The sequence below is a fragment of the Salvelinus namaycush genome, chromosome 15, assembly GCF_016432855.1.
Source record: "Salvelinus namaycush isolate Seneca chromosome 15, SaNama_1.0, whole genome shotgun sequence".
Lineage (NCBI taxonomy): Eukaryota > Metazoa > Chordata > Actinopteri > Salmoniformes > Salmonidae > Salvelinus > Salvelinus namaycush.
In genome coordinates, this window is record NC_052321.1 from 3,590,455 (window position 1) to 3,615,016 (window position 24,562).

General features: G+C 44.7%; 2 protein-coding genes across 2 annotated transcripts in view; both read right to left on the reverse strand.

Annotated features, from left to right (window-relative positions):
* sos2 (son of sevenless homolog 2 (Drosophila)) overlaps window positions 1-4,709 on the reverse strand; it is a 103,635-nt gene extending 98,926 nt beyond the window's left edge. The window contains exon 1 of the mRNA XM_039009204.1: window positions 3,697-4,709. Coding sequence (XP_038865132.1) covers window positions 3,697-3,780 — 84 coding nt within the window. The 5' untranslated portion in view covers window positions 3,781-4,709. The remainder of the gene's footprint in view (window positions 1-3,696) is intronic.
* Window positions 4,710-8,829: 4,120 nt separating this feature from the next.
* Window positions 8,830-24,562, reverse strand: part of l2hgdh (L-2-hydroxyglutarate dehydrogenase) — a 32,148-nt gene continuing 16,415 nt past the window's right edge. Inside the window, exons 8-10 of the mRNA XM_039009206.1 lie at window positions 14,805-14,962; window positions 14,055-14,186; window positions 8,830-9,883 (exon numbers count right to left, since the gene is read on the reverse strand). Coding sequence (XP_038865134.1) covers window positions 9,688-9,883; window positions 14,055-14,186; window positions 14,805-14,962 — 486 coding nt within the window. The 3' untranslated portion in view covers window positions 8,830-9,687. The remainder of the gene's footprint in view (window positions 9,884-14,054; window positions 14,187-14,804; window positions 14,963-24,562) is intronic.

Here is a 24,562-nt window from a genome sequence, read left to right on the forward strand (position 1 = left end):
AGCTGAATGTCATTTTGAAAGGTTGCCCTTGGATTTCAGCTGAATGTCATTTTGAAAGGTTACCCTTGGATTTCAGCTGAATGTCATTTTGAAAGGTTGACAATTTCAGTTTCTGCTATAGTTGTGTCCCAACTGAAAAAGTGGTTCCATTTTTGAAGGCAATGACTTCCACATTTATGTCTGTGCCAAAACGGAAAGCACATATAAGTGTCAACAGGCTCAAGTGATGCAAAGTCAGCGAAGCGACTGTCAAACTCAGATAAGATGCTCTGGACTTGCTCCCACGTAACGTCCACTGTCAAGCTGTGGCTGTATCCTTGTCTTGACGTTCAAGCTCTGAATGCATGTGTTGAAAGAAGTGCAGGTCCTTACGTTGCAGCTTTCTCGTGAGCAGTTGTAAACTCAGCAAAAAAAATAAACGTCCTCTCACTGTCAACTGCGTTTATTTTCAGCAAAATTAACACGTGTAAATATTTGTATGAACATAAGATTCAACAACTGAGACATAAACTGAACAAGTTCCACAGACATGTGACTAACAGAAATTGAATAATGTGTCCCTGAACAAAGGGGGGGGTCAAAATCAAAAGTAACAGTCAGTATCTAGTGTGGCCACCAGCTGCATTAAGTACTGCAGTGCATCTCCTCCTCATGGACTGCACCAGATTTTCCAGTTCTTGCTGTGAGATCTTACCCCACTCTTCCACCAAGGCACCTGCAAGTTCCCGGACATTTCTGGGGGGAATGGCCCTAGCCCTCACCCTCCGATCCAACAGGTCCCAGACGTGCTGAATGGGATTGAGATCCGGGCTCTTCGCTGGCCATGGCAGACCACTGACATTCCTATCTGGCAGGAAATCACGCACAGAGCGAGCAGTATGGCTGGTGGCATTGTCATACTGGAGGGTCATGTAACGCTCATTCCTTTGATGATAAACGCGAATCCGACCATCACCCCTGGTGAGACAAAACCACGACTTGTCAGTGAAGACTACTTTTTGCCAGTCCTGTCTGGTCCAGCAATGGTGGGTTTGTGCCCATAGGCGATGTTGTTGCCGGTGATGTCTGGTGAGGACCTGCCTTACAACAGGCCTACAAGCCCTCAGTCCAGCCTCTCTCAGCCTATTGCGGACAGTCTGAGCACTGATGGAGGGATTGTGGGTTCCTGGTGTAACTCGGGCAGTTGTTGTTGCCTTCCTGTACCTGTCCCGCAGGTGTGATGTTTGGATGTACCGATCCTGTGCAGGTGTTGTTACACGTGGTCTGCCACTGCGAGGACGATCAGCTGTCCGTCCGTCTCCCTGTAGCGCTGTCTTAGGCATCTCACAGCACGGACATTGCAATTTATTGCCCTGCAGTCTTCATGCCTTCTTGCAGCATGCCTAAGGCACGGGCATCTTTATTTTGGTGCTTTTCAGAGTCAGTAGAAAGACCTCTTAAGTGTCCTAAGTTCTCATAACTGTGACCTTAATTGCCTACCGTCTGTAAGCTGTTAGTGTCTTAAAAATAAAAAAAATAAAACAGTGCCATCTGGTTTGCTTAATACAAGGAATTTGAAATTATTTATACTTTTACTTTTGATACTTAAGTATATTTAAAACCAAATACTTTTACTCAAGTAGTATTTTACTGGGTGACCTTTCACTTATACTTAAATAACTTTCTGTTATGTATGACAATTGGGTACTTTTTCCACCACTGCAAATTGAGTACAGGAAATACCGAAATAATAAAAGTGCTGAAATGTGTTTTCGTTGAACTTGAATTGAACAGTATGAACCAATCAGAATGGAGAGACTCATTGAAATCACTTAGAATGTTTGCGTTGTCACCCTAGGATCACTCACTACTCATAAAGCACCCTAGGATCACTCACTACTCATAAAGCACCCTAGGATCACTCACTACCCATAAAGCACCCTGGGATCACTCACTACTCATAAAGCACCCTGGGGTCACTCACTACTCATAAAGCACCCTGGGGTCACTCACTACTCATAAAGCACCCTGGGGTCACTCACTACTCATAAAGCACCCTGGGATCACTCACTACTCATAAAGCACACTGGGATCACTCACTACTCAAAGCAAATGTAGAACTTGTATTATTCAAAAAGTAAAAATACCGTCATATACCGCCATACCATTCTTTTTTTTTTTTTTTTTTTAAATAGATAGTGATATAATATTTTGGCCCTAATGTAGACCAAGCATTACCCCATTAATGAGCTCCAAGTTACTTAGGCCTTGTTGTGATTCTGGATGGCCAGATACAATGTAGACCATCCAAGCATTACACCCATTAATGAGCTCCAAGTTACTTAGGCCTTGTGATTCTGGCCAGACAGCTACCAACAATAGCAAGAAGCTGTCATGTGGGGAATCTTATGCGGCTCGTTTCAGCTAGTTTCATTTTGTTCTTGATACCATGTCTTGCTGAGGTGCTTTGGCTGATGCCACATCTATGCTAATATGGCTAAAAATTCACTAGCTTGCTAACCAACAATTGTAACGATGCATTTGAGACAACACGTGTCCATTGTATTTACGTTTTCAATAAAACATTGGAGACTAAATATTTTACATGTCAATCTTAGCCACGTGTCAAACTCATTCCACGGAGGGCCGAGTGTCTGAGGGTCCCTTGTGCTTGGTTGATCAATTAAGGTCACTAATTAGTAAGTAACTCCCCTCACCTGGTTGTCTAGGTCTTAATTGAAAGGGAAAAAAACAACAGACACTAGGCCCGCCATTGAATGAGTTTGCCACCCCATGATCTAAGCCAACCCTGTCTGTTGTGCACGTGTCCGTTCTGTTACTAAACAACCAACCCAGCTATACTGAGCGTTTGGATGTGTCTTATTGAATTGGGATAAGCAAAGGATGGGGTACATTTGAGCTAGGCTAAACCTCAAAGTGCATCAGCTCCTTTTGCTTGCTCTCTACAGTGGACCTGGCTGGCAGCTACTGTAGGAAATGTGGATGTAAAACAATCTTGACTGAAGCACCGCTGCAAGAAGATGCCCTATTAGAACCAATAGGCCTATACACATTAATGATGTAAACTGTTGCGTCAAATCGCTAATCAAAATGTTTAGGAGGAGTGTGCGGTGAAGTTGCTTGTCATCTCGAAACTTCCTTAAAAAACACAGTTTTGAAACCTGTGACTTGAGAAACAGACACTAAACATGGACTCATGTTGCTTTTGCCTAGTAAATAACAGGCTAATCCATATTGTGAGAGGCTGAGGGATAGACGGTTTCTGACAAACCTTTTACACAAGGCAAATGCAGCATTACAAGGTAGTTAACGATTAAGAGCCATCCACTCAGTTCGGCTCTGATCTCAACTAAGGTTATTGGATGACGTAACTCTTGTTTCACTTTTACATTTAGGCCTGCATCTGTATTGAGGTTGGATGCGTAACAAAATAAGAGTCAAAACATTATCTTCTTGAAAACAAGGAAGGACCATCAGATTCTGCCTACAACATGTAGACATTTGACGCTCTGACTAAGAGCCAAGTTGCATATTTTTTGTTGGCCTATGTTAATGCAGTATAATTTACAGTGGGCAACATGTGTATACAATTATAATTAAATAAAAACAGTTGCTACAGACATGTCAGTAACTATTGCTTTCATCACCTCACCAACTAACCACGTTAAAGATGCTTCATATGGTTAATAAATTTACCTTTCGCAATGCTTGGACGAAGAGGCCTCGCCATTTGTGACTGTTCTCGTCACTTGAAAAGTCGTATATTTGTTGCGGCTGCATGGCTCCTTACGTTGCCGTGATCCGGGATGGATTGTCAGCATCGGCCCCGGGTAGTCCTTGTGGGTGGGTCAGTCAGTCCAGGCACGGTGGAAAAGTCAGCTTGAGGTAACTAAGATAATATAACACTAGCTAAACCGTACATCAAATCGAGCACGGTTTGGTAATGCTAACTAGAAAGAAAAAAACATGTATTACTGTTAGCGAGCTAATTTAAGTGCAAAGCCTATATAAGCTAATTAGCGATAACCTGCTAATCAAATTTTACAAAGTGCTAGCTAGCTAGGCTAGCAACTCACTTGTTCGCGGTCTCATTTACTAGCTAGTTAATATGCTAGCTCGCCTAGTGCGCTAGCTAATTAGTTAGCCAACTCAGGCTTTCCTTTCAAGCGTTTCTAGCTAGCGAGCTAGCTAATAAACCAATTGTTAGCTAGTTAGCTACGCTAACTGGCAAACTCTATGCTACTTTCGATAGTTAGCCTGGTAGATAAACAAATAAACATATAGCCAGCTAGTTAGCCATTTCAGTTAAATGTCACGGCTAAACGTATAATGTTACTACCTATACTGCCTATTGTAACTTAGGCTTAGCGCTATCACCTGGTAGCTAGCTAGCTAGAGAGAACACATCTGTATGCAAAGGCTGTCTATCATGGCCTTGGTGCACTGTGAGTTAGCTATGTTGTGGCACAAGACTATTCATTCAATTCCAAAGGAGTAAACTTTCTCCTGTGTTTACTTCAACAACCATCATATTTTCCGCGTCGGTTAATCGCGCACTTCAATAACAATCCCATTAGAATAGTCAGAGGCATGTTTATCCAGTGTCCAGTGGCACAGAAGCGTTTGTTGATGTGTTTTTGTTATCGTTGGAGATGTTCGTCCCTCAACTCCTAACTCAACGTCCGTGCGTGTCTGCCCGAATCTCGGCCAGTCACTTGTTCACTTTGCGTCCTGCGTAGACAGGCAGTGAGTTTGCGTAAGCACAGGGAGGGGAAAACCCACTTTTGTCCAGGGAAAGAGTGGGTGACCACAAGTTTGTGTACCTCATTTTATTTATAGTTAACAAAATAAGTATACCTTGCTAGTATCATTATTGCTTATGACAATAAAAGACAGCCTCAGATTTTTTGCATGATTTCAATTGATCCACCTTTTGAAATGAAGCAACTCAGAAACCGAAAATAACATTTTAAAAAAAATCATACTTCATGGGAACATATTTAACATATGACTATGTTTGAACAGTAGTCTGGCTGTAATAAAATAGGGCTTACATGATTTCCCTGTGAGTCAACAGTTTGGTTACTGTACTGTAAGATCCTGCCCCCATGTGGCTATAAAGTGACCTTGCTCACAAACTCAGTGAATGATTCGAGAAATAATATACACTTAGTGTACAAAACCATTAGGAACACCTTCCTAATATTGAGTTGCACCCCCTTTTGCCCTCAGGACAGCCTCAATTCGTCAGGGAATGGACTTCAAGGTGTCTGAAAGCATTCCACAGGGATGCTGGCCCATTATTGAATGTATGTTTGTTTATTCCATGTGTAACTCTGTTGTTGTTTGTGTCGCACTGCTTTGCTTTATTCTTGTCCAGGTCGCAGTTGTAAATGAGAACCTGTTCTCAACTGGCCTACCTGGTTAAATAAAGGTGAAATAATATATAAAATGTTGACTCCAACGCTTCCCACAGTTGTCAAGTTTGCTGGATGAGTGGGTGTCCTTTGGGTTCCATTTCTGCAATACAGTTGGGAAAAGGAAAAGGGGGGATACCTAGTCAGTTGTACAACTGAATGCTTTCAACTGAAATGTGTCTTCTGGCATTTAAACCCAACCCCTCTGAATCAGAGAGGTGCGGGAGTTGATAACAGTTGCTACGAAGCCAACCTTACTGAAGCATATATCACTCGTTGGCTGAACCCTTTGTGTTGGCACAGATTCACTACTCTCACAGGGATCCTCTCAGGAACCCTAACCCTTGACCCCATGCTCTACTTTCTTCACTGCCTCAGCATACGACACCTTCTGCACTCCTCTGACCACCTCCACCTGCCTCTCTCGCCCCGTACACTTCTGATCCCCAGCAACATGGGCACCCTTACAGTTGACATGACTTTTGTCAGCTAAAAACTCAAAAACGACTGACAGCGACTGCTGTTTCACCACCGGGTCTGCGAGGCACCAAACGGCAATCGCCACAAACACGTCAATTTCTCCACCTGCACACTTAATGCTACCTCAGAAATCACTATTTTCAATGTTGCTCTATTCCTAAACACAAAGCAAGAAAAAAGATCTTGACCCAAGTTGCGTGACACTTGAGTGCCCACTCCCTCTGTTCGGAAGAAACACAAACATCACAAATCCACAACAGGTTACCGTCACTGATTCAACTGCACCCAACTCCTTCCTCACCCACCCTGAAGCCACATATGGATCCGCCAAAAGGCAAGGATCCACTTTCTACAAAAATGAAACTCCTACTGGAACAGATTCTTCTTTATCATGCCCTTGGATGGCAGGACTCCGAGCTCTTTACCACACCTTCTCGCCCTCATTCACTTCCATTTCACCTCCAGAACTCCGTCTGGCGCGCGGCTCACTCTGCGCTTGACATGAATCTTCTTCGACACACCATGTCCATTTTTAGCACCATCTTCCTCAAATTCAAATCCAACCTCTTCTTCCCCCCATCCATTCCTCCCCCCCTCCAATACTCCTCCCTCCCCTCCATTCCTCCTCCCTCTATTCACCCTCAGAAATCCACCTTTGTTTCCCTGTCCCAATATTCCTCTTCTTCTGACATTGCTGGCCATCTTCAATACATGTCTCAAGGCTTAAAAATCCTTCTTTAACTTGCTCTGCCCCTTCATCTACACTGATTTAAGTGATTTTAACAGATGACATCAATAAGGGATATTCGTACAAGATTCCCAATATACTGCACCAATAATAATGTGAAAAGTAATTTATTTAAAATACATCGAATTTCTGTAAAACTTTTCTCTGGAGTTGTAGACACATCACAAATCTCAAAAGGAGAGAATTATAATTCGTAGACAAATTAATTAAACCGTTTCATATCATCTCAGTAAAACAGGCTAACAAAATTAAACAGTTTTTCAAAAACAATCACTGTCAAAGAATGTGACTGGCGGGTTCGATCCCAGGCTGTCACAACTGGCGGCAAAATGAAACATGGCAGTATTCTTACCGCAAAACTTTGATAAATATTTTCAGTTTATGATCAAATAAATGATTTTAAAACAGCATAAATCTGTGCGTTAAAAATGAAAAAAAAACAAATGGTGGCGAACACCAAGATTTTTTTTAGCACTACTGTACGTCATCATTATCCAAAACCAAAGTAATGAGAGGGATCACATGAGCATACAGGACCACAGTGGAGCAAGTCTTTAATCTAGAACATTCTGGTGAATGATTTGCATCATCTGTGCAACCAACTCATTTTTGTTTTCATCGGTGCATTCAACTACATTTCTAACGTTAAGGGTCGGTATAAAGCTATTTCTACGGAGATTCTCCATTTCATTTGCTTTTTAGTCCAAGATTAGGTTTAATCTGTGTCTGGAAAACTGGTCATCGGTAGCATGGACATGGGTTGAACGGCGGGAACCCGGTTACTGAGATTTACTGCCCAAAACCACTCATTTCCCCCCGGATAAATAACTGTAAGACCCCGATAAATTATAATACATTATTTATATGAACAGCATGCGGTGAAATGGAACTGTTTAAATTATATGCGATCTAAATCTAAATCTGTCTTCTCTACGGCCTCTGTCCCCACCCTGCACGTTGATGATTCATCATGCAGAGACAGCCCAGCTCAGTATGGAACGCAGTTCACAATGCACCTAGATCTATCATCCCCATCGTTTGAAAGAGGGATGGCGGTAGGCTAATAGCAGTTATTTATTCAGACCCATAACCATTCAATCTTCGTGAAGAGAAGTGAAAGCCGTCTGCATCTAATTCTAGTCCTATATTATTCAAGGATGTCATTAGAATGATTTAGGACACGAAACATTTCATTTAACCGTTGAAAGCGAGTTAAGGAATGAAGCAACAAAAGAGAGGACGTAGGCTAATACCATTAGGGGAAACATGAAAGCTACATATGCGTCAGCCTACTAATTATACAAATAGGCACTATTATATTTCAAAATTAAAATTAAATTCGCTAGCCTATACTTGTAACTTTGTAGGTCGCATGTGCTGCACCAGAATCACATGTTCCCTCTCCCTACTTTATCATGGTTCGAATGATGTACGTAATTCTAGTCCATATAATATAGTACAGTAATAGTTCACACTCAAAACAGATTAGCCTACTGGAGCTAGTTTCATTTATTTACCCAAGAGAGCATATTAGCTAGCTACATCTATAGCTCCATCTATGGGAATTTATGTTTTTCTGTCTGTGTAATGTGCAGCAGTCTAAATATCATATCTATTGGAAAACAGCACAATTATTTGGGATTGGGCTCATTAAATGTCGGGCCCATCAGGCTCAGGTAACATCAGGCTTGAATTTTCTTAATATTTTTGTTATTTTGTTTGTATTTTACCCCCAATTTCGTGATATCCAATTGCAATCTTGTCTCATCGCTGCAACTCTCCAACGAGCTCGGGAGAGGCGAAGGTCGAGTCATGAGTCCTCCGAAACATGACCCGCCAAGCTGTGCTTCTTAACACCCTCCCGCTTAACCCGGAAGCCAGCTGCACCAATGTGTCGGAGGAAACACCATTGCACTGACAACTGAAGTCAGCCTGCAGGCGCCCGGCCCCGTCACAAGGAGTCGCTAGATCGCGATGAGCCAAGTAAAGCCCCCCCGGTCAAACCTCTCCTAATCCGGACGACGCTGGGCCAATTGTGCGCCGCCCTATGGGACGCCGGATGTGACAGCCTGGGATCGAACCCGGGTCTGTAGTGACGCCTCAAGCACTGCGATGCAGTACCCTAGACCGCTGCGCCACTCAGGAGGCCCCAGGCTTGAATTTCGAAACCCCTGTTTTTGTTTTGTCATTATAAGGTATTGTGTGTAGATTGAGGGAAATAAGGCTGTAACCTAACAAAATGTGGTAAAAAAAAATCAAGGAGTCTGAATATTTTCCAAATGCACTTTACATGCTCCATTCAGTACATGCTGCTCACTGTACTCCATTCTGGCCTGACCACTTTGCTGTAGGGTTGCAAATTCCAGTAACTAACAAACCTCCCGAGGTTTCCAGAAATCCCTTGTTGGAATATTCCTGCAATTAGGAGGGACTAAGCAGATAATCCTGGAATCCCTGTTGGAATTTTCCTGCAATTAGGAGGGACTAAGCAGATAATCCTGGAATCCCTGTTGGAATTTTCCTGCAATTAGGAGGGACTAAGCAGATCATCCTGGAATCCCTGTTGGAATATTCCTGCAATTAGGAGGGACTAAGCAGATCATCCTGGAATCCTCCAACCTGGATTCCTGGAAAACCCGGGAATTTTGGACCCTTACTCTGCTGACGCAGATAGATGATGCTGGACCAGTGAGCAGTAGTAACAAATTGGATGGATCATTTCCTGGTGAAGTTTCCCCCTTTGGCGCAGATCCAGGATCAGCTTGAACACTCGCCCACTCCAAACTAACCCATTGGGTAAAATGCAGAACTGACCCGAGATCAGCATCTAGCATCATCACCGCTTCACTATATCACTAGATGACCTGTAGCTGGATCAGATGGATCAATGATGTTACTTCCTTCCCACTGGGGAAGTTTAGGTACGTCCCAAATGCCACCCTATTTCCCGTGGGCTCTGGTCAAAAGTAGTGCACAGAACTCAAAAGTAGGGAATAGGATGCCATTTGGTACGCAATCCGGAAGAGTGCCTCGAGTTTTTTTTTAGAGGCTGAAACGTCTCTCCACCTCGTCTGCTACCATCTCTGCTATGGCCAGGGAAGAGGTGGCGGCGGGCGAGGGAGCGTTGCGTACATGGAGGACCCTGCTGCCCACATCCCCGACACCAACGTCAAACACAAAGTCATCTACTAGGTTCCCATCGCGGTCCAGAGCCTGGGCCCTCACCCCTGATGGACCCCTGCAACAGACAAAAAACACACAACACTGTTACGTCATATTTCCACTATGGACTTGCTCCAGTGTTTCACCAAAAAGGCCTCAGACTTTGGTGTTTCCACAGCCCGGGCTCCAGTGACTCACTGGGCCATGATCTCAGTGGCATTTTTTTTCAGCTGGCATTTACATAATGACTAACTGTGAAACACGGGTTAACGCCTTCTCACAAAGAACTGTCTTGATGGTGCAAAGGTTGTTAATTCTGCTCTTCACAAGTCCTCAGTCTGCCCTACCTACAGTGCATTCAGAAAGTATTCAGACCCCGTTTCTTTTTCACATTGTTACGTTACAGCCTTATTCTAAAATTCATACCATTTCCCCCCCCCCTCGTCAATCTACACACAATACCTCATAACGACAAAGCGAAAACCGGTTTAGACATTTTTGCAAGTTCATTAAATATAAAAGCATACCTCATTTACATAAGTATTCAGACCTTTTGCTATGAGACTCAAAATTGAGCTGATCATCCTACAACTTGATTGGAGGTGGTAAATTCAATTGAATGGACATGATTTGGAAAGACACACACCTGTCTAATGTAAGATCCCACAGTTGACCGTGCATGTCAGAGCAAAAACCAAACCATGTTGTCGAAAGGAATTGTCCGTAGACCTCCGAAACAGGATTGTGTCGAGGAACAGATCTGGGGAAGGGACCAAAACATTTCTGCAGCATTAAAGGTCCCCAAGAACACAGTGGCCTCCATCATTCTTCAATGGAAGAAGTTTGGAACAACCAAGAGTCTTCCTAGAGCTGGCCGCCCGGCCAAACTGAGCAATCGGGTGAGAAGGGCATTGGTCAGGGAGGTGACCAAGAACCCGATGGTCACTCTGACAGAGCTCCAGAGTTCCTCTGTGGAGATGGGAGAACCTTCCAGAAGGAAAACCATCTCTGCAGCACTCCACCAATCAGGCCTTTATGGTAGAGTGGCCACTCCTCAGTAAAAGGCACATGACAGCCCGCTTGGAGTTGCCAAAAGGCACCTAAAGGACTATCAGACCATGAGAAACAAGATTCTCTGGTCTGATGAAACCAAGATTGAACACTTTGGCCCGAATGCCAAGCGTCACTTCTGGAGAAAACCTGGCACCATCCCTACGGTGAAGCATGGTGGTGGCACCATCCCTATGGTGAAGCATGGCGGTGGCACCATCCCTACGGTGAAGCATGGTGGTGGCAGCATCCCTACGGTGAAGCATGGCGGTGGCAGCATCATGCTGTGGGAATGTTTTTCAGCGTCAGGGAGTGGGAGACTAGTCAGGATTGAGGGAAAAATGAACGGAGCAAAGTACAGAGCGATCCTTGATCAAAAACCTGTTCCAGAGCGCTCAGGACCTCAGACTGGGGCTAATGTTCACCTTCCAACAGGACAACAATCCAAAGCACACAGCCAAGGAGTGGCTTTGGGACAAGTCTCTGAATCTCCTTGAGTGGCCCAGCCAGAGCCCGGACTAGAACCCGACCTGAAAATAGCTGTGCAGCGTCGCTCCTCATCCAACCTGACAGAGCTTGAGAGGATCTGCAGAGAAGAACGGGAGAAACTCTCCAAATACAGGTGTGCCAAGCTTGTAGCGTCAAACTCAAGTAGACTTGAGGCCGTAATCTCTGCCAAAGGTGCTTCAACAAAGTACTGAGTAAATGGTCTGAATACTTATTTAAATGTGATTTCAGTTTTTTATTTTTAATAAATTAGCAAAAATGTCTAAACCTGTTTTTGCTTTGTCATTATGGTGTATTGTGATGTCATTATGGTGTATTGTGATGTCATTATGGTGTAGTGTGATGTCATTATGGTGTAGTGTGATGTCATTATGGTGTATTGTGATGTCATTATGGTGTATTGTGTGTAGATTGATGAGGGGAAAATACAATTTAAATAAGGCTGTAACAAAATGTGGGAAAAGTCAAGGGGTCTGAATACTTTCCAAATGTACTGTAGATGGAAACGCAGATCCCCCCCCAAAAATAACACTATAGCTGACATTAACATATTCACTGGCAACACACTGGTTCTGTAATGGGAAAAAACCCATTTCTGTACAAAAGGCTGTGGATAAATGTTTATGTAAATCAGTTCATTCAATATTGGTCCTTCAAGCCGGATAGAAATAGCACAGAGAATCTTATCAAAAGCTGCAATATGTCACATTTTGGGCCACCAATGAAATTCACATAGAAATGTGAGTTATAGATCTGTCATTCATCGAAAGCAAGTCTAACAAGCGGTAGATCTGTTCTATGCGAGCAATTTTTTTATTTATTTATTTCTTAAATTAGTTTTTTTTGCATGTTTTACTTTTGGTTTTGTACACCAGCTTCAAAACATCTGAAAATACAATATTTTAGGTTATTTAAAATATATTTCACAGCGGTTTAGATGGTACAATGATTATCTAGTTCTTGTTTAGTCACACTGAAATTAGGCAAACTATTTGAATTTTAGCAACCAGGAAATGGCGACAAGATTTCTGCATATTGCACATTTTAAGTTCAAAATAAACCCCTAGCCTCTATGCACCACAACCCAGGCACTCCTTACGATTCGGGGCCATACATATTAAGTGTGTCAGAGTAGGAGTGATGATTTCCTAGCCACCGTGCTTCTACACCTGCATCGCTTGCTGTTTGTGGTTTTAGGCTGGGTTTCTGTACAGCACTTTGAGATATCAGCTGATGTAAGAAGGGCTTTATAAATAAATGTGATTGATTTAGGATCAGTTTTGCCTTTTCAATCACAATGATAAGGTAAAATGGACAGGAGGACCTGATTTTTCTAGATCAATTCTCCTACTCTGCAGCTTCTCAAATGTGGGCCTGTACAGTAGAATAGCAAAACTACAACTACCAATCTCATCACTGGTAGAATAATTGAAAATAGCAAAAGGCCAGATTGGTCATGACCCTCAGGGACTCCAAAGACCTGAAGATACAAGGTGCCATGATTTGAGGTCAGAACACAAAGGAAAATGGTTTGCCACCAATACCGTCAACCAGGCCGAGAGCAGACTGCAAGCACGGTGACATAGTGGGGAACATCTGCCAAGGGTCAAAGCTAACACCAACGAAAGGAGGCACCTGCTATAGCAGGAAGTCAGCAAAATGGAGGAGAAACAGAGTAGGGCCAAAGTAGTGTTTTGGGAGCCTGGACAAGGTGGGAAACAACAGAGAGGAATCTCTCTTGGGGTGAGCTGTAGAGGATGGGAGACTGCCAGAATCGAGTTCCTGATAAGATCTGTCTATGACATGCTCCCATCCCCCACTAACTTACATAGGTGGGGGCCTCACTGCCCTCTCGGGCAACAAACCTGGCACCATGGCATATGGTTTAACATCCTACACTTTCACCCTCTCCCAAGGACACTACAGATGGATTCATGACCAAGTTGATGGGAAACTGGACGACATCCTGGAGAAGGAACGGAGGAAAAAGACAACTCCTACCAACAAAAGGCCACTGCATCAACTTTGTCAGGCCTCAAGAAAACGGGAGCAGCCAGTTCCAGGAAGGACGGCATCCTGGAACAAGCCAGAACATGTGAGATGTGTGCTGACCTGAACAGACGGCTGAGCCCCCCCCCCCCTCCCCTGACATTGTTGGCAGCACTCTCCATCCAGACATCATCATATGGAAAGAGAAAAAGCTAGTGATGGTGGAATTCTACAGTGCCCTGGGAAGACAGGTACGAGGAGGCATACCAGCACAAGTAGGAGTATGCAATCCTGGCAGATGATGAGCGAGGCAAGGGATGAAGTGTCTGGATTTACCTAGTTGAAGTTGGCTTCCCTGCCCTATCAACATGGAGGCTACTTTCCGCTCTGGGCATCAAAGGGAAAAGACAGAAGATCTGTGGTTCAGTGCCTAGCAAGCACTGCTGAAAAGGCATCCTGCTGTTTGTGGTGGAAAATATCTGCACCAAGCTGGAAACCATCCACAGGCAGGCAGTGATTTGGCCAATCAGTGTGGACTCGCCATCTTGAGGACGTTCCAGGTTAGGAGTTGAAAAGGTCCAGTGATTAGGTGGCCCTGGCTGATGACGTTTGTGTATCACAAACAGTGTTTGATCGCTATCAGGTACTGAGATGCTTCATTACACCCAGCCCCTGGAATTAACATTCAGAATCCGTTGTACCTGAGTACGTCGCTTAGAGAGAGCTCTGGGATGAACTTCTTTAAGATCTTGACCTGAGCTCCGATGAACACCCCCCTGTACATCTCTCCAACACCATACACTAGGTTATTCATCACCAGCTTCTGCAGACCTCTGGAACACACACAGAGAGAGACATTTTACAGAGGAGAGAGATACATAGAGAAACAGCAGAGATACATGTCTGCTTCTATCATCCAGAGTCATTTATCAAGAGAAACAAGTCCAGAGGTTCCATGAAAATCTAAATGAACTTGGATACCAGTTGGATTTAGTCCTCATGGGGAAGCTCTCTCTACTAGATTGAAATGAAATGGCATGTAAAGGGGAAGCTCTCTCTACTAGATTGAAATGAAATGGCATGTAAAGGGGAAGCTCTCTACTAGATTTAAATGAAATGGCATGTAAAGGGGAAGCTCTCTACTAGATTGAAATGAAATGGCATGTAAAGGGGAAGCTCTCTAGTAGATTGAAATGGCATGTAAAGGGGAAGCTCTCTCTACTAGATTGAAATGAAATGGCATGTAAAGGGGAAGCTCTCTACTAGATTGAAATGGCATGTAAAGGGGAAGCTCTCTACTAGATTGAAATGAAATGGCATGTAAAAGGGGAACGATAAGTAAGAGAAGGTATTAAACCAACCTTCCAAATATGACACCTAAATGACATTGCTTCCTAACTTCTAAGTACTACACCTGAATGAGAGTGCTTCCTAACTTCTAAGTACTACACCTGAATGAGAGTGCATCTCCAAAGTCCCGGGCATCGAAGTCGTACAGCTTGTATCCCTCTCGTTTAAAAGCCAGGACGGCGTTGGGACCCAGCCAAACACTGCCGTCCATCCGCGGGGTGAAGTGGACCCCCAGGAAGGGGAACTTAGGGTCAGGAACCTACAGACATCCGTCTATCAGTACAACAACCAGAAACCTAAAGACACGTCTCTGTATCAGTGCATTTCTCTAACAGCACTTTAACTATCTGACATTCCTTGAATCCCAAAATCAACCTTAGCCTCTCTAACCGCCACTCGTGTAGACCAGTAAGAAAAATGTATGCACTCACTACTGTAAGTCGACTCTGGATATGAGCGTCTGCTAAATGACTAGAATGTAAATGTAAATCTTGTATACGTGTGATAGGCCAGGTAGCTATGCAATTGTGACAATGCTATCAGCCTATCTAATCCTTTCAGATCTAAGTGCCGTTAGGGGCTAAAGGTTGAGATACAAGGAGAAAATAGAGGACTTACAGGGTAGATGGTGTTCTATGGGACTTACAGGGTAGATGGTGTTCTATGGGACTTACAGGGTAGATGGTGTTCTAGAGGACTTACAGGGTAGATGGTGTTATATAGGACTTACAGGGTAGATGGTGTTATATAGGACTTACAGGGTAGATGGTGTTCTAGAGGACTTACAGGGTAGATGGTGTTCTAGAGGACTTACAGGGTAGATGGTGTTCTAGAGGACTTACAGGGTAGATGGTGTTCTAGAGGACTTACAGGGTAGATGGTGTTATATAGGACCTACAGGGTAGATGGTGTTCTATGGGACTTACAGGGTAGATGGTGTTCTATGGGACTTACAGGGTAGATGGTGTTCTAGAGGACTTATAGGGTAGATGGTGCTCTATGGGACTTACAGGGTAGATGGTGTTCTATGGGACTTACAGGGTAGATGGTGTTCTATGGGACTTACAGGGTAGATGGTCTTCTATGGGACTTACAGGGTAGATGGTCTTCTATGGGACTTACAGGGTAGATGGTGTTCTATGGGACTTACAGGGTAGATGGTGTTCTATGGGACTTACAGGGTATATGGTGTTATAGAGGACTTACAGGGTAGATGGTGTTATAGAGGACTTACAGGGTAGATGGTGTTCTATGGGACTTACAGGGTAGATGGTGTTCTAGAGGACTTATAGGGTAGATGGTCATCTAGAGGACTTACAGGGTAGATGGTGTTCTATGGGACTTACAGGGTAGATGGTGTTCTATGGGACTTACAGGGTAGATGGTGTTATAGAGGACTTACAGGGTAGATGGTGTTCTATGGGACTTACAGGGTAGATGGTGTTCTATGGGACTTACAGGGTAGATGGTGTTCTAGAGGACTTACAGGGTAGATGGTGTTCTAGAGGACTTACAGGGTAGATGGTGTTCTAGAGGACTTATAGGGTAGATGGTGTTCTAGAGGACTTATAGGGTAGATGGTGTTCTATGGGACTTACAGGGTAGATGGTGTTCTATGGGACTTACAGGGTAGATGGTGTTCTATGGGACTTACAGGGTAGATGGTGTTCTATGGGACTTACAGGGTAGATGGTCTTCTATGGGACTTACAGGGTAGATGGTCTTCTATGGGACTTACAGGGTAGATGGTCTTCTATGGGACTTACAGGGTAGATGGTCTTCTATGGGACTTACAGGGTAGATGGTCTTCTATGGGACTTACAGGGTAGATGGTGTTCTATGGGACTTACAGGGTAGATGGTCTTCTATGGGACTTACAGGGTAGATGGTCTTCTATGGGACTTACAGGGTAGATGGTCTTCTATGGGACTTACAGGGTAGATGGTCTTCTATGGGACTTACAGGGTAGATGGTGTTCTATGGGACTTACAGGGTAGATGGTGTTCTATGGGACTTACAGGGTAGATGGCGTTCTAGAGGACTTACAGGGTAGATGGCGTTCTAGAGGACTTACAGGGTAGATGGCGTTCTATGGGACTTACAGGGTAGATGGCGTTCTAGAGGACTTACAGGGTAGATGGTGTTCTAGAGGACTTACAGGGTAGATGGTGTTCTAGAGGACTTACAGGGTAGATGGTGTTCTAGAGGACTTACAGGGTAGATGGTGTTCTAGAGGACTTACAGGGTAGATGGTGTTCTATGGGACTTACAGGGTAGATGGTGTTCTATGGGACTTACAGGGTAGATGGTGTTCTATGGGACTTACAGGGTAGATGGTCTTCTATGGGACTTACAGGGTAGATGGTCTTCTATGGGACTTACAGGGTAGATGGTCTTCTATGGGACTTACAGGGTAGATGGTCTTCTATGGGACTTACAGGGTAGATGGTGTTCTATGGGACTTACAGGGTAGATGGCGTTCTATGGGACTTACAGGGTAGATGGCGTTCTAGAGGACTTACAGGGTAGATGGCGTTCTAGAGGACTTACAGGGTAGATGGCGTTCTAGAGGACTTACAGGGTATATGGCGTTCTATGGGACTTACAGGGTAGATGGCGTTCTAGAGGACTTACAGGGTAGATGGTGTTCTAGAGGACTTACAGGGTAGATGGTGTTCTAGAGGACTTACAGGGTAGATGGTGTTCTAGAGGACTTACAGGGTAGATGGTGTTCTATGGGACTTACAGGGTAGATGGTGTTCTAGAGGACTTACAGGGTAGATGGTGTTCTAGAGGACTTACAGGGTAGATGGTGTTCTAGAGGACTTACAGGGTAGATGGTGTTCTATGGGACTTACAGGGTAGATGGTGTTCTATGGGACTTACAGGGTAGATGGTGTTCTATGGGACTTACAGGGTAGATGGTGTTCTAGAGGACTTACAGGGTAGATGGTGTTCTAGAGGACTTACAGGGTAGATGGTGTTCTAGAGGACTTACAGGGTAGATGGTGTTCTATGGGACTTACAGGGTAGATGGTGTTCTAGAGGACTTACAGGGTAGATGGTGTTCTATAGGACTTACAGGGTAGATGGTGTTCTATGGGACTTACAGGGTAGATGGTGTTCTAGAGGACTTACAGGGTAGATGGTGTTCTAGAGGACTTACAGGGTAGATGGTGTTCTATGGGACTTACAGGGTAGATGGTGTTCTATGGGACGTACAGGGTAGATGGTGTTCTAGAGGACTTACAGGGTAGATGGTGTTCTATGGGACTTACAGGGTAGATGGAGTTATATGGGACTTACAGGGTAGATGGTGTTCTAGAGGACTTACAGGGTAGATGGTGTTCTAGAGGACTTACAGGGTAGATGGTGTTCTAGAGGACTTACAGGGTAGATGGTGTTCTATGGGACTTACAGGGTAGATGGTGTTCTATGGGACTTACAGGGTAGATGGTGTTATATGGGACTTACAGGGTAGATGGTGTTATATAGGACTTACAGGGTAGATGGTGTTCTAGAGGACTTACAGGGTAGATGGTGTTCTAGAGGACTTACAGGGTAGATGGTGTTCTAGAGGACTTACAGGGTAGATGGTGTTCTAGAGGACTTACAGGGTAGATGGTGTTCTAGAGGACTTACAGGGTAGATGGTGTTCTATGGGACTTACAGGGTAGATGGTGTTCTATGGGACTTACAGGGTAGATGGTGTTCTAGAGGACTTACAGGGTAGATGGTGTTCTAGAGGACTTACAGGGTAGATGGTGTTCTATGGGACTTACAGGGTAGATGGTGTTCTATGGGACTTACAGGGTAGATGGTGTTCTAGAGGACTTACAGGGTAGATGGTGTTCTAGAGGACTTACAGGGTAGATGGTGTTCTATGGGACTTACAGGGTAGATGGTGTTCTATGGGACTTACAGGGTAGATGGTGTTCTATGGGACTTACAGGGTAGATGGTGTTCTATGGGACTTACAGGGTAGATGGTGTTCTATGGGACTTACAGGGTAGATGGTGTTCTATGGGACTTACAGGGTAGATGGTGTTCTATGGGACTTACAGGGTAGATGGTGTTATATAGGACTTACAGGGTAGATGGTGTTATATAGGACTTACAGGGTAGATGGTGTTCTATGGGACTTACAGGGTAGATGGTCTTCTATGGGACTTACAGGGTAGATGGTGTTCTATGGGACTTACAGGGTAGATGGTGTTCTATGGGACTTACAGGGTAGATGGTGTTCTATGGGACTTACAGGGTAGATGGTGTTCTAGAGGACTTACAGGGTAGATGGTGTTCTAGAGGACTTACAGGGTAGATGGTGTTCTAGAGGACTTACAGGGTAGATGGTGTTCTAGAGGACTTACAGGGTAGATGGTGTTCTAGAGGACTTACAGGGTAGATGGTGTTCTAGAGGACTTACAGGGTAGATGGTGTTCTATGGGACTTACAGGGTAGATGGTGTTCTATGGGACTTACAGGGTAGATGGTGTTCTAGAGGACTTACAGGGTAGATGGTGTTCTATAGGACTTATAGGGTAGATGGTCTTCTATGGGACTTACAGGGTAGATGGTCTTCTATGGGACTTACAGGGTAGATGGTGTTCTAGAGGACTTACAGGGTAGATGGTGTTCTATGGGACTTACAGGGTAGATGGTGTTCTATGGGACTTACAGGGTAGATGGTGTTCTATGGGACTTACAGGGTAGATGGTGTTCTATGGGACTTACAGGGTAGATGGTGTTCTATGGGACTTACAGGGTAGATGGTGTTCTAGAGGACTTACAGGGTAGATGGTGTTCTCGAGGACTTACAGGGTAGATGGTGTTCTCGAGGACTTACAGGGTAGATGGTGTTCTCGAGGACTTACAGGGTAGATGGTGTTCTAGAGGACTTACAGGGTAGATGGTGTTCTAGAGGACTTACAGGGTAGATGGTGTTCTAGAGGACTTACAGGGTAGATGGTGTTCTATGGGACTTACAGGGTAGATGGTGTTCTATGGGACTTACAGGGTAGATGGTGTTCTAGAGGACTTACAGGGTAGATGGTGTTCTAGAGGACTTACAGGGTAGATGGTGTTCTAGAGGACTTACAGGGTAGATGGTGTTCTAGAGAACTTACAGGGTAGATGGTGTTCTATGGGACTTACAGGGTAGATGGTGTTCTATGGGACTTACAGGGTAGATGGTGTTCTAGAGAACTTACAGGGTAGATGGTGTTCTAGAGAACTTACAGGGTAGATGGTGTTCTAGAGAACTTACAGGGTAGATGGTGTTCTATGGGACTTACAGGGTAGATGGTGTTCTAGAGGACTTACAGGGTAGATGGTGTTCTAGAGGACTTACAGGGTAGATGGTGTTCTAGAGGACTTACAGGGTAGATGGTGTTCTAGAGGACTTACAGGGTAGATGGTGTTCTAGAGGACTTACAGGGTAGATGGTGTTCTAGAGGACTTACAGGGTAGATGGTGTTCTAGAGGACTTACAGGGTAGATGGTGTTCTAGAGGACTTACAGGGTAGATGGTGTTCTAGAGGACTTACAGGGTAGATGGTGTTCTATGGGACTTACAGGGTAGATGGTGTTCTATGGGACTTACAGGGTAGATGGTGTTCTAGGGGACTTACAGGGTAGATGGTGTTCTATGGGACTTACAGGGTAGATGGTGTTCTAGAGGACTTACAGGGTAGATGGTCTTCTATGGGACTTACAGGGTAGATGGTGTTCTATGGGACTTACAGGGTAGATGGTGTTCTATGGGACTTACAGGGTAGATGGTCTTCTATGGGACTTACAGGGTAGATGGTCTTCTATGGGACTTACAGGGTAGATGGTCTTCTATGGGACTTACAGGGTAGATGGTGTTCTATGGGACTTACAGGGTAGATGGTGTTCTATGGGACTTACAGGGTAGATGGTGTTCTAGAGGACTTACAGGGTAGATGGCGTTCTAGAGGACTTACAGGGTAGATGGCGTTCTATGGGACTTACAGGGTAGATGGTGTTCTAGAGGACTTACAGGGTAGATGGTGTTCTAGAGGACTTACAGGGTAGATGGTGTTCTAGAGGACTTACAGGGTAGATGGTGTTCTAGAGGACTTACAGGGTAGATGGTGTTCTATGGGACTTACAGGGTAGATGGTGTTCTATGGGACTTACAGGGTAGATGGTGTTCTATGGGACTTACAGGGTAGATGGTCTTCTATGGGACTTACAGGGTAGATGGTCTTCTATGGGACTTACAGGGTAGATGGTCTTCTATGGGACTTACAGGGTAGATGGTGTTCTATGGGACTTACAGGGTAGATGGTGTTCTATGGGACTTACAGGGTAGATGGCGTTCTATGGGACTTACAGGGTAGATGGCGTTCTAGAGGACTTACAGGGTAGATGGCGTTCTAGAGGACTTACAGGGTAGATGGCGTTCTAGAGGACTTACAGGGTATATGGCGTTCTATGGGACTTACAGGGTAGATGGTGTTCTAGAGGACTTACAGGGTAGATGGTGTTCTAGAGGACTTACAGGGTAGATGGTGTTCTAGAGGACTTACAGGGTAGATGGTGTTCTAGAGGACTTACAGGGTAGATGGTGTTCTAGAGGACTTACAGGGTAGATGGTGTTCTAGAGGACTTACAGGGTAGATGGTGTTCTAGAGGACTTACAGGGTAGATGGTGTTCTAGAGGACTTACAGGGTAGATGGTGTTCTAGAGGACTTACAGGGTAGATGGTGTTCTAGAGGACTTACAGGGTAGATGGTGTTCTAGAGGACTTACAGGGTAGATGGTGTTCTATGGGACTTACAGGGTAGATGGTGTTCTAGAGGACTTACAGGGTAGATGGTGTTCTAGAGGACTTACAGGGTAGATGGTGTTCTATAGGACTTATAGGGTAGATGGTCTTCTATGGGACTTACAGGGTAGATGGTCTTCTATGGGACTTACAGGGTAGATGGTGTTCTAGAGGACTTACAGGGTAGATGGTGTTCTATGGGACTTACAGGGTAGATGGTGTTCTATGGGACTTATAGGGTAGATGGTGTTCTAGAGGACTTACAGGGTAGATGGTGTTCTAGAGGACTTACAGGGTAGATGGTGTTCTAGAGGACTTACAGGGTAGATGGCGTTATATAGGACTTACAGGGTAGATGGCGTTATATAGGACTTACAGGGTAGATGGCGTTCTAGAGGACTTACAGGGTAGATGGCGTTCTAGAGGACTTACAGGGTAGATGGCGTTCTAGAGGACTTACAGGGTAGATGGCGTTATATAGGACTTACAGGGTAGATGGCGTTCTAGAGGACTTACAGGGTAGATGGCGTTCTAGAGGACTTACAGGGTAGATGGCGTTCTAGAGGACTTACAGGGTAGATGGCGTTCTAGAGGACTTACAGGGTAGATGGCGTTCTATGGGACTTACAGGGTAGATGGTGTTCTAGAGGACTTACAGGGTAGATGGTGTTCTATGGGACTTACAGGGTAGATGGTGTTCTATGGGACTTACAGGGTAGATGGTGTTCTATGGGACTTACAGGGTAGATGGTCTTCTATGGGACTTACAGGGTAGATGGTCTTCTATGGGACTTACAGGGTAGATGGTGTTCTATGGGACTTACAGGGTAGATGGTGTTCTATGGGACTTACAGGGTAGATGGTGTTATATAGGACTTACAGGGTAGATGGTGTTCTAGAGGACTTACAGGGTAGATGGTGTTCTAGAGGACTTACAGGGTAGATGGTGTTCTCGAGGACTTACAGGGTAGATGGTGTTCTAGAGGACTTACAGGGTAGATGGTGTTCTAGAGGACTTACAGGGTAGATGGTGTTCTATGGGACTTACAGGGTAGATGGTGTTCTAGAGGACTTACAGGGTAGATGGTGTTCTATGGGACTTACAGGGTAGATGGTGTTCTATGGGACTTACAGGGTAGATGGTGTTCTATGGGACTTACAGGGTAGATGGTGTTCTATGGGACTTACAGGGTAGATGGTGTTCTAGAGGACTTACAGGGTAGATGGTGTTCTAGAGGACTTACAGGGTAGATGGTGTTCTAGAGGACTTACAGGGTAGATGGTGTTCTATGGGACTTACAGGGTAGATGGTGTTCTAGAGGACTTACAGGGTAGATGGTGTTCTAGAGGACTTACAGGGTAGATGGTGTTCTATGGGACTTACAGGGTAGATGGTGTTCTATGGGACTTACAGGGTAGATGGTGTTCTATGGGACTTACAGGGTAGATGGTGTTCTATGGGACTTACAGGGTAGATGGTGTTCTATGGGACTTACAGGGTAGATGGTGTTCTATGGGACTTACAGGGTAGATGGTGTTCTATGGGACTTACAGGGTAGATGGTGTTCTATGGGACTTACAGGGTAGATGGTGTTCTAGAGGACGTACAGGGTAGATGGTGTTCTAGAGGACTTACAGGGTAGATGGTGTTCTCGAGGACTTACAGGGTAGATGGTGTTCTAGAGGACTTACAGGGTAGATGGAGTTATATAGGACTTACAGGGTAGATGGTGTTCTAGAGGACTTACAGGGTAGATGGTGTTCTATGGGACTTACAGGGTAGATGGTGTTCTATGGGACTTACAGGGTAGATGGTGTTCTATGGGACTTACAGGGTAGATGGTGTTCTATGGGACTTACAGGGTAGATGGTGTTCTAGAGGACGTACAGGGTAGATGGTGTTCTAGAGGACTTACAGGGTAGATGGTGTTCTCGAGGACTTACAGGGTAGATGGTGTTCTAGAGGACTTACAGGGTAGATGGAGTTATATAGGACTTACAGGGTAGATGGTGTTCTAGAGGACTTACAGGGTAGATGGTGTTCTATGGGACTTACAGGGTAGATGGTGTTCTATGGGACTTACAGGGTAGATGGTGTTCTATTGGACTTACAGGGTAGATGGTGTTCTAGAGGACTTACAGGGTAGATGGTGTTCTATGGGACTTACAGGGTAGATGGTGTTCTAGAGGACTTACAGGGTAGATGGTGTTCTAGAGGACTTACAGGGTAGATGGTGTTCTAGAGGACTTACAGGGTAGATGGTGTTCTATGGGATTTACAGGGTAGATGGTGTTCTATGGGACTTACAGGGTAGATGGTGTTCTAGAGGACGTACAGGGTAGATGGTGTTCTAGAGGACTTACAGGGTAGATGGTGTTCTCGAGGACTTACAGGGTAGATGGTGTTCTAGAGGACTTACAGGGTAGATGGAGTTATATAGGACTTACAGGGTAGATGGTGTTCTAGAGGACTTACAGGGTAGATGGTGTTCTATGGGACTTACAGGGTAGATGGTGTTCTATGGGACTTACAGGGTAGATGGTGTTCTATGGGACTTACAGGGTAGATGGTGTTCTATGGGACTTACAGGGTAGATGGTGTTCTAGAGGACGTACAGGGTAGATGGTGTTCTAGAGGACTTACAGGGTAGATGGTGTTCTCGAGGACTTACAGGGTAGATGGTGTTCTAGAGGACTTACAGGGTAGATGGAGTTATATAGGACTTACAGGGTAGATGGTGTTCTAGAGGACTTACAGGGTAGATGGTGTTCTATGGGACTTACAGGGTAGATGGTGTTCTATGGGACTTACAGGGTAGATGGTGTTCTATTGGACTTACAGGGTAGATGGTGTTCTAGAGGACTTACAGGGTAGATGGTGTTCTATGGGACTTACAGGGTAGATGGTGTTCTAGAGGACTTACAGGGTAGATGGTGTTCTAGAGGACTTACAGGGTAGATGGTGTTCTAGAGGACTTACAGGGTAGATGGTGTTCTATGGGATTTACAGGGTAGATGGTGTTCTATGGGACTTACAGGGTAGATGGTGTTCTATGGGACTTACA